The sequence below is a fragment of the Saccopteryx bilineata genome, chromosome 6, assembly GCF_036850765.1.
Source record: "Saccopteryx bilineata isolate mSacBil1 chromosome 6, mSacBil1_pri_phased_curated, whole genome shotgun sequence".
NCBI lineage: Eukaryota > Metazoa > Chordata > Mammalia > Chiroptera > Emballonuridae > Saccopteryx > Saccopteryx bilineata.
Window position 1 is genome coordinate 36387436 of NC_089495.1, and position 11173 is coordinate 36398608.

The 11173-nt window shown below is 45.1% G+C and overlaps 1 protein-coding gene across 13 annotated transcripts in view; it reads left to right on the top strand.

Moving 5' to 3' along the window:
• Positions 1-8659, top strand: part of DCUN1D2 (defective in cullin neddylation 1 domain containing 2) — a 43776-nt gene extending 35117 nt beyond the window's left edge. For all 13 annotated transcript variants that reach the window (XM_066235998.1, XM_066235987.1, XM_066235985.1 and 10 more), the window contains 3 exons: positions 1564-1646; positions 3262-3358; positions 6592-8659. In XM_066235998.1, coding sequence (XP_066092095.1) covers positions 1564-1646; positions 3262-3358; positions 6592-6671 — 260 coding nt within the window. In that variant the 3' untranslated portion in view covers positions 6672-8659. The remainder of the gene's footprint in view (positions 1-1563; positions 1647-3261; positions 3359-6591) is intronic.
• Positions 8660-11173: the final 2514 nt, after the last annotated feature.

Below are 11173 nucleotides of genomic sequence, written 5' to 3' on the forward strand. Positions count from 1 at the left end.
AAATCTATAATGGACTTTAAACACATAGGGAATATCGGTATTGTATTTAAAGTTGGTTGCTATTCACACATCTCTTACTTAATTTTAATAATGATCAACCCTGGAGATCTCAAATTAGATCTGTAACTGTAATAATTTTTGTCCAAGCAGGACCAAACAAGATTTAGATGAAGAGCTTTTAGTATTTTGCATTTAAAATACTCTGTTACCTTAAATATTTATTCACCAGCTTATCGTATTAGTTTATCTAACACACATATATAAACATATAATTAGAAAGTTATTTCATTATAACTGTTCTTTTACTATCTACATGTGGTTAGCACTATTCAACATGTTTAAAGATTATCAATATTAAGAAGCAAACTTCTTGACTTCTTTATATACTTTCTATATTAAGCATATAAAAAGAAATAGACATTAAACTTCCTGTGAACAGAGAATGAATCTCAGTATTCCAAGAATTTTGGATTGGGGATAATATTCCAATACAGCCGTAAAACTCGGCATTCATATTACATTAAGACGTCATCTTAAGATTGAGCCCTACAGTATAGGTTTATATAGAAGTAGTGAAATAATCACTACCTTCCAGTTGGAGAAAAATGAGGACATTGACTTTGATTAATAACTATCTAGATTTTTAACTATCCTTACACCAGTGAAAGTGTGTTTCCCTAAACCTGCTTATTTGTCCTGACTATGCCTTGAGAAATTCAAAGTCCTTACAAAGCTTATGTGTTTTACTTTGGAATCAGATTTTGTTTTAGTTTTTATAGTGGCAAGGCCAGTCTACTGGAGTACATTATGTCACTTCCTTTCAAAACAAGCTATTTAACTTGTAGTTCACCACTTAGAAAGCACATTGGTCTACTTTTTTAAAAAACAAATGATATGCATTAATAGTATCCAGGCTGGTTATGGTTTAAAGCAGGGGTCCCCAAACTTTTTACACAGGGGGCCAGTTCACTGTTCCTCAGACCATTGGAGGGCCGGACTATAAAAAAAACAATCAACAAATCCCTGTGCACACTGCACATATCTTATTTTAAAGTAAAAAAAAAAACGGGAACAAATACAATATTTAAAATAAAGAACAAGTAAATTTAAATAAACAAACTGACCAGTATTTCAATGGGAACTATGCTCCTCTCACTGACCACCAATGAAAGAGGTGCCCCTTCTGGAAGTGCGGCGGGGGCCGGATAAATGGCCTCAGGGGGCCGCATGCAGCCCATGGGCCGTAGTTTGGGGACCCCTGGTTTAAAGAAAGCCTGGTATATATGAAAAGGAGAGTCTTCAAATATTATTAACTAGGGGGTAATTTACATGTTTGAATAACACAATACACAAAAATCCTTTTTTGCAGACATTTGCCCAGTGTTATAAAATTAAATTACACATAATTTCAGGAACACTTCTGTAAGGATTAAGCCTCTTATTACTCTTGGGTAACACTGCTGAATTTTATTAAGTGAATATGTGTGCTAAGAAGCGATCGTTTTTTGTTCAGTAGAAAAAGAAATTGGGATATATTAACTGCTCTTTTTCTCTGTTTGTCAGATTTAGAAATGGCTGTTGCATATTGGAATTTAGTATTATCTGGAAGGTTTAAGTTTTTAGATCTTTGGAACACCTTTTTATTGGTAAGTGTCCTCCTGCTTCTTGCCATATGTGCCCAGGGTGAAGGAGGGTCAGCAGGTTATATGGCTGTGCATGTCATCTAACCAAAGTATTCTACGTGGACCAAGTGGTAAATGAAAGTCTTATGCAGAGGCCACCAGGTACCCTCCAAGTTGCCACACAGCTTTGCCACCTGTGGCGCATAGCAGCCCCTGAGCTTCAGGCAGGGCTGCTCCAAGGCCGACTTCGAAAGTGGCTCCTTCTAGGCTGGGGTTCCAGACGGTGGACTGTATCGCTGTCCAGTGGAACCCTGCCACTGTGTGTGGGTTCAAAGTCCAGTACCATTTTAAAGTGTATTTTCTGATGCCTCAAAGGGAAGGAGGGCATAGCTGGCCCCTTTAGGAGAGAATCTATCCGTGTTCAAGGCAGACATCTCCATGTGCTGGGCCTTCTTAGTTAGACAGCTAGCTCCTCGTAGGGAAAATAAGGGAAGTTGGTGTGGGTGTGGGTTATTTGAAGTACGTGAACTACAAGGATACCTCCAGACTCCAAAATAGACCATTGTGCTATCGGGTGTGCTCAGCGCGCTCTCCCTTGTCAGCTCCATCGGTGACCGTGAGAGAAGCCCTCGCCTGGCGGGCGACAAGCCCCTCCACTGTGAGCAGCTGTGTGTCAAGGCCCTCCTTGCAATAGTATGACGATGCCTACATTCAACTTAATAGCAATAGGCCACATTTACTTAGTTCTGTGGCCAGTAACCTCTACTGCAGACATTCCCCAGAGGACCTGCACACACATGCGCAGTGACAGCATGCTCGCATCACTGCAGCAGCAACACTGGCCGCACCCAGTGTCCGTCAGCCGGAGAGCGGGTACAACTCAGAGTGTAAATGCAGCAGAATACAGCTGAAGAATGACAGTGAATCATTCTAGACTTAGGTGCATGAGGCTGGATACATTTCAAACATGGTGTTGAGTGGAACAAAAACAAACGCAGAGGATTTGGTAGTTATATAAACGTTTTAAAGGGTAAGACAAGCTTCTGAGTTGTTTACAGCTGTATGCATGTAGTGTACGTACAGAGACAGGCATGAGAATGATAAATGCCAATCAGGAGGAGGAGGACCTCTGTAAGGAGAAAGAGCAGGATGAGACAGCAGTACCGGGAGTTGTGGGTTTGCTTCTGCAGCTGATGGTCAACAATAGAACATAGGTGTTAGCTTACTCTCTATATTTCTGGTATATCAGAAATACTGAATAACAAAGACATTTTTGAAAATTGTCCCAATATGCTTCAAGAACAACCTAGTATATAGAAAAGTTAATGTGTCAAAATACCAGTTGCCTGTTGCCCTGCATTGTTTTGGAATTGGTTCAGGGCTAGGTAAAGATATTAAAAATGCTGCCCCTGTATTTGACTACAACAGGAATTTATAACGTGTATTTGATAAGTTTTGTTTTTATAATAAATTTACTTTCTATGTTTGCACATTGGCATCATGTAGCTCTTAACATTCATTCAAAGCACTATTTTTAACTTTTAATAATTTTCTTATGATATGTATTCCTCATCTGATTATGTACTGAGGAAACTAAAACACCTGAGAGTTATGTCTCTTTCTTTCTCTTATGTATTAGGAACATCACAAAAGATCAATCCCAAGAGACACTTGGAACCTTTTGCTAGATTTTGGAAATATGATTGCAGATGATATGTCTAATTATGACGAAGAAGGTACGAGAAGTTGAAAGTATAGTGCTTCAGATGACCGCCAGAAATGCTGATATTCATGTCAACTTTTCCTGCCCCCAGAGCAAAGGACAGTAGTAACGGTGACACAGCACTGGGGTCAGAGGGGCCTAGAGTGCGGGAGGGTGATGGTGACACAGCACTGGGGTCAGAGGGGCCTAGAGTGCAGGATGGTGATGGTGACACAGCACTGGGGTCAGAGGGGCCTAGAGTGCAGGAGGGTGATGGTGACACAGCATTGGGGTCAGAGGGGCCTAGAGTGCAGGATGGTGATGGTGACACAGCACTGGGGTCAGAGGGGCCTAGAGTGCAGGATGGTGATGGTGACACAGCACTGGGGTCAGAGGGGCCTAGAGTGCGGGAGGGTGATGGTGACACAGCACTGGGGTCAGAGGGGCCTAGAGTGCAGGATGGTGATGGTGACACAGCACTGGGGTCAGAGGGGCCTAGAGTGCGGGAGGGTGATGGTGACACAGCACTGGGGTCAGAGGGGCCTAGAGTGCGGGATGGTGATGGTGACACAGCACTGGGGTCAGAGGGGCCTAGAGTGCGGGACGGTGATGGTGACACAGCCCTGGGGTCAGAGGGGCCTAGAGTGCGGGATGGTGATGGTGACACAGCACTGGGGTCAGAGGGGCCTAGAGTGCGGGAGGGTGATGGTGACACAGCACTGGGGTCAGAGGGGCCTAGAGTGTGGGAGGGTGATGGTGACACAGCACTGGGGTCAGAGGGGCCTAGAGTGCGGGACGGTGATGGTGACACAGCACTGGGGTCAGAGGGGCCTAGAGTGTGGGACGGTGATGGTGACACAGCACTGGGGTCAGAGGGGCCTAGAGTGTGGGATGGTGATGGTGACACAACACTGGGGTCAGAGGGGCCTAGAGTGCGGGAGGGTGATGGTGACACAGCACTGGGGTCAGAGGGGCCTAGAGTGCAGGATGGTGATGGTGACACAGCACTGGGGTCAGAGGGGCCTAGAGTGCGGGATGGTGATGGTGACACAGCACTGGGGTCAGAGGGGCCTAGAGTGCAGGATGGTGATGGTGACACAGCACTGGGGTCAGAGGGGCCTAGAGTGTGGGATGGTGATGGTGACACAACACTGGGGTCAGAGGGGCCTAGTGTGCGGGAGGGTGATGGTGACACAGCACTGGGGTCAGAGGGGCCTAAAGTGCGGGACGGTGATGGTGACATGGCACTGGGGTCAGACGGGCCTAGAGTGCAGGATGGTGATGGTGACACAGCACTGGGGTCAGAGGGGCCTAGAGTGCGGAATGGTGATGGTGACACAGCACTGGGGTCAGAGGGGCCTAGAGTGCGGAATGGTGATGGTGACACAGCACTGGGGTCAGAGGGGCCTAGAGTGCGGGAGGGTGATGGTTACACAGCACTGGGGTCAGAGGGGCCTAGAGTGCGGGACGGTGATGGTGACACAGCACTGGGGTCAGATGGGCCTAGAGTGCAGGATGGTGATGGTGACACAGCACTGGGGTCAGACGGGCCTAGAGTGCGGGATGGTGATGGTGACACAGCACTGGGGTCAGAGGGGCCTAGAGTGCGGGATGGTAATGGTGACACAGCACTGGGGTCAGAGGGGCCTAGAGTGCAGGACGGTGATGATGACACAGCACTGGGTCAGACGGGCCTTGAGTGCGGGAGGGTGATGGTGACACAGCACTGGGGTCAGAGGGGCCTAGAGTGCGGGATGGTGATGGTGACACAGCACTGGGGTCAGAGGGGCCTAGAGTGCAGGACGGTGATGATGACACAGCACTGGGTCAGACGGGCCTTGAGTGCGGGAGGGTGATGGTGACACAGCACTGGGGTCAGAGGGGCCTAGAGTGCGGGATGGTGATGGTGACACAGCACTGGGGTCAGAGGGGCCTAGAGTGCAGGACGGTGATGGTGACACAGCACTGGGGTCAGAGGGGCCTAGAGTGCGGGAGGGTGATGGTGACACAGCACTGGGGTCAGACGGGCCTAGAGTGCAGGATGGCGATGGTGACACAAAATTGGGTCAGACAGGTCCTAGTTGACTCCTAGCTTTACCCCATTGGTGACATGGGGATGATGATGATGATAATAATAGTATCCACTTGACTATGCCTTGCAAATCACACAACCGGGAAATAGGGTTTCATATTTATTTAACTCAAGACACAATTCTCTAAAGCATTTTAAAAATGGACGTGCAGAGAGGACCATAGAACTACATAGGTGTTTGGAAAAGGCTGTTCCAAGTACATAATCCCATTTGATGTCTCGTGTCATTAGGCTGAGTAAGCCTATTTGATGATTACAGCTTATATTGCCTTGCACGAACATAATCACACGTTTAGCAGCCCTGATCCCCAGATGTTTCAGGACACTCAGGGGACATTGGAGTGCCCACTGTGCAGTGGATGCTCTGCTACATTTGGAAGGGAATGCTCACTCCCCATACCCTACCCCCATCTGCTTCCTCGTGCCCAGCTAGGAGGTAACTCCTTCTGGGACATCCTCCGCATCACTCCTCATTGCTGTAGAAAGTGGCGGAGCCTCACCCACCCCAGTGGTCACTGTCAATGTGAGCGTCTGTGTCTGAGTGTCCTCGGCGCGCGCCACACGCTCCCTAGCACAGAGCAGCAGCTAGTCCGTGTGCTGGATGAATGGGGGAACAGTTGACTTCACACTGAAGCCCAGCTTTTCAGGAGCTTTAGCTACAGTGGGTGAGACAAGGCATGTCTACATAAAAAGGAGCCGAATGTAAAGTAGTGAGTGTATGGCTGGCCACTGGGTGGTTGTCTGAGTGTCCTGGGCGTTTAGGAAGCCACTTGGACTGGGTGAGGGAACACTGCTCAGGGAGGAAACAGCACCCCCTAGTGGAGGAAATCGGCTGCATCTCTCACCTGGGAAGGCAAAGGGTCCTTGACTCAGTCAGGTCCCGACAGCCTCTGGCAGGGACGAAGTGCAGTGGGGCCTCGGTGGGAACACCCCAGCCAGCTAGTCCTATGTGCCACCATCGTTAGAGAGCACACCAGTGTCTGCCGGCCCTGGTCCTCTGAGAGCAGAAAAAATGGGTAACTTGAGCAGTTAAGTGAAACACAGGCTGTGGAAACTAAAAATCATTTTAGTTTTTGAAATTATTAAGTGTTGGATTATGAAAACAAGTGCTTTGAGTAAAAAAAGATATTGCTCTAAAATGTAAATTTTGTTAAAATCTCTTTGTTTTTCTTTAGGAGCATGGCCTGTTCTTATAGATGATTTCGTAGAATATGCACGGCCAGTAGTCACAGGTGGTAAACACAGCCCTTCCTAGGCAGAAAATGAAAATGCATTAGGGTTATAAACTGAACCGCATCCTGCAAGGAGACATTTTGGGCAGTTTCTGTGTACATATGTCACTGATTTCAGAAGTCACCCTTGACCAGTCATGAAACTGGAATGACCATCTCACTCTGCGCAGAGAAAGTGACGGCTGAAATTTACACGGTACAGAGAGCCTCAGAAGATAGCAGCTTTGGACTGTCTGGAGAGGGGTCACATAGCTGTTGCTTTGGGAGATTTCTGCATGATTTTTATATTTATGAAAATGTCCCAGGACTGCAGAGCATGCTATTAATTCATGGTTTCTGGCAAACACCAGCACTACCACACTTCACTGAATGATATTGTAATTACGCTTAAGAAAAATAAGTATTTGTGTCCTTGGTGTAGGATGTTGTATTTTTATACAAATCAAAGCTGTTTAAACTGTGCCCAAAAGAAAACGATCTTGTTGTGGATTCTAACATTTTTTTAAACTTGGTGCCAGAAATTCAAGATTTATATTTTTTGAATTATCTAATATCTAGATTTACCAGATCTATTTTTGTTTTAATTTTCTCTAGATGTTCATCTGAAAATCACTGTCTAGTTTTTGATAGCCATTACAGTCTCCACAGCAGTGGCACATCCAGTATGTGATAACTCCGGGAAAGTTTTATTTTAAACGGTTTACAAATCAGCGAGTCTATTTTACCTCTAATAATGTCATCTGAACTCCCTAAGAAGTTTCGCAAAGTAAGTTTTTCTAAAAAAAGAATTATATTTATTATACTTAAAAAGACCGTTTTCCGTGGAAAATATTTCTTTTGTGAATGATAGGTGTAAAACTCAAGCCAGGTTGGTTCCTTTTCGCTGTCGGTAATGTTCATGTCTACTCTCCAGTCCTGTGATGTCTGTACACATTTGGAAGCTAAAATGTACATCGTTGTTCAAAAAACCAAACAAACAAAATCAAATCAGAAACCTTCATCTCACGTGTGAGCCAGCGTCTGTCTTTGCCTCGTGTCGCCCTCTGATTCTTCTGGCGTTTGCTTGTCAGAGAGGCCCGTCCAGGACAGCACGAGGACGGATGGGGAGCTCATCCGCAGGCGGGAGGCCCGCAGTGCGCCTGCACTTCTTTTGGAAAAGCGCTGTGTACGGTTTTGAAAAACCGCTGTGTGGACCCTACCTCATTATTTGAAAAGATCTTCCCGTCACAAGCGTGCCTGTTGCCCTGCCCGCAACCCAGTTGATGAGGCAAATAAATTGGGGTTATTTCGGGACAGAGGAAGTATATACTCTTGATTTCCTGTAAAGAAAAAAGTGTGCCTAAAATTTTGATTTGACTTCCAAAAATGTGATTCACTGAGTGTTTTAGGAAGCACCCATGTACAACATGAGGTTTGTGTGTGTGTGTATGTGTGAACTATGTATACTTTTGAAAAGAAATCGCTCAAAGGGGGCAGCAGGCCGTGGAGGATTGGAAAGAGGGCTGAGGCCTGGAGACCACAGGCTAGGGTGGGGTCATCGGTCCATGACGAGGTGCGGGACCCGGTAAGTCACTTAACCTCTCCCAGGCCTCCACTTCATGCCTACAAAAGAAAAAGTGAGGCTGTCCCTATATGTAAGTCTGTGATTCTAAGAGAGCATTTATTTTATATAATAAAAGCTAGCTTTAATAAAAAACCGCAAGAAGTTTAAAGCATCTTTCCAGGCTTCAGGTGTTCCTGACATGTAGGTGTTCTGCTCAGAGCAGGTTATAGAATTTGGACAATCCTGTATAAGTTATAGAGGTCTGTAACACTTTTATTCTTAAGATTTAAAGTTATATGAGGAAAAAATATTTGATGGACTTATCAATAGACATCAAAACGTTAGTAATTGGACAAAGGCTCTTCAAGAAATTGTGAGTTTCTTTTTCTTTTATTATACACATTTAAGTCATGCATGCTACAAAAGTGTTAAGAACCTTGGAAATATTAAAATAAATTATTTTCTCTGATGTTGTTGTATACTTTTAATTCTATTCCTGGTTGCTCCAATACTGTCCACTAGATGTCAGGGTCTTGATCTTGTCATGGAATTAAGTGACAGGAAGGCACTGCTATCGCCCAGCGAGCGATACGGGGAACATTCCCACGCGTGTCCAGCCTGCTGCCCTCGTCAAATGATCATGTCCCAAAATTGACAGCTTTAGTTGTTTTTTTTTTGTTTGTTTGTTTTTTGTTTTTTTTTGTTTTTTTTTACAGAGGCAGAGATAGACAGGGACAGACAGACAGGAACGGAGAGAGATGAGAAGCATCAATCATCAGTTTCTCGTTGTGCGCGTTGCGACTTCTTAGTTGTTCATTGATTGCTTTCTCACGTGTGCCTTGACCGTGAGCCTTCAGCAGACCGAGTAACCCCCTGCTGGAGCCAGCAACCCTGGGTCCAAGCTGGTGAGCTCTTTGCTCAAGCCAGATGAGCCCGCGCTCAAGCTGGCGACCTCGGGGTCTCGAACCTGGGTCCTTCCGCATCCCAGTCCGACGCTCTATCCACTGCGCCACCACCTGGTCAGGCGACAGCTTTAGTTGTTTAGATTAACTTTTTTGATTGATTTTTTTTTTTTTGAGAGAGAGAGAGAGAAAGCAGAAGGAAGACAGAAAGAGAAAGAAACATTGATTTGTTGTTCCACTTATATTTGCATTCATTGGTTGATTCTATGTGTGCCCTGAGCAAGGATCAAACCCACAACTTTTGTGTATTGAGATGATGCTCTAATCAACTGAGCTGCTCAGCCAGGGCTAGTTTTCCTTTTAAGTGTCACGTCATGTGCTAAATATGGTTGTTTCTGTGTGAAACATTAAAGACCTCCTACACCCCTTGAACTGATAGATATTATAAAACCAGAATACGCTGAAATGCAAGCTATAAGTATATTTAAAATACACAAATTAACCAAACATAATAGGTTTCAGAAATATATATTACTTGTGTCTTTATAGAGTGCCTTCCAAGAATTTCTGGAATAGATGTCTCTTTTGTCTTGGTGACATGATACATGTCACTGTGCTACTTTAACTCAATAAAAGTTTAAGTGTAATATTATATATATCTCAGACTTCAGGCTTCATGAGGCAGGATGGATTTTTTTCTATTATTTTCTATATCCATAATTGGTAGCACACAGTTGGAGCTCAATAAATGTTGAACGAATAAATTAGTGAATTCATTTCACCTCTTCCTATTTGCTGACATAGGCCAGACAGTATGGAGTTACTTACAGCATCTTTGATAAAGATTTCCACGGCCTCAGAATTAGCAAATGAAATTAGCCCTAGACCGCACCTCTGCCTTAAACAATAAATATTTCTCCCAAATGATGCTGTTCTGCCTACAGAGAGAGTTGCCTAACAGTGCTATTATCTGTAGGAACCTGCATACCCAACAACCCAGCACCATCTGTAGAAGGACTGTTTACTTCAGAATCTCTCAGAACTGGGCTAGCTGGAATAATATTCCACAACCTCGTTTGTATACTATATGTTCATTTAAATGTATCTTAGCATCTTGTTGTTATTGAAAGAAATTCTGTTTTTAGTAGATGTGTTTCTTAAAGTCCGAGTGTGATGCCTCCCACTTTGGGTATGATGTATGGTCACTGTCACTCTCCCGTGCCTGGAGGACAGTGAGACAGATGGCTCTCCTAACTCCCTGTTTCAAATCAAGATCCTTGGCTTACGCGTTTCACCGCCCCCAGCCCCTTCATGCGTTTGAACGTTCTTACTGTGAGTCGAAGGGGTTGTTTGCGAACCTGAGGCTGATGGCAGCATCCTGGGTACCACCGCCGGGCTTTGCAGTCTGCTCACACACTTCGCAGTCTAAAGTCTGGCTATCAGGAGAGGCTTCTGTTGAACACTAAATCGTAAGAACACAGCTAGATAAATTTTGTTTCTTTACAATTTGCATTTTCTCAGGTTTCTATCATAAACACGTTTTATAATTAAAAAAAAAAAAAGTTATCCCCAAGATAAAACCATGATGGGTGAACCTCAACATTATGTTAAGTAAAAGAAGCCTGACACCAGAGGCCACGTAATGCGTCATTCCATTCACTTAAAATTCTAGAAAAGGCAGGACTATAGAGACCCACGGGAGATGAGTGGTTGCCCAGGGCTGCTGTGGGGGGAACAGGGAGCACATAGGCAAAGGGGACCTTGGGTGACAGAAGTGTTCTCAGATTGGTCTGTGGTGAAGTTGCACAGCAGTACACCTTTTACAGGAGCTCATCAGCCTGCACTGAACATGGCTGAATGTCATGGTGTGTGAATTACTCCTTAAAGTTTAAAAATGTGTGCATTTCTTCAAGAATCCTGTGCAAAGATTCAGTACTTAAAAGCCGCTGCTTTGTGAGAGGGTGTCTGGAGTTGCTCTGGGCGCTGCCTCGACGTTCTGGATCAGTCCCAGCCTCCTCTGTCAAACAGACGCTGAGGGAAGCTGACACTTCCACGTGGCTCTTCAGAAGGCGCTGTGAGC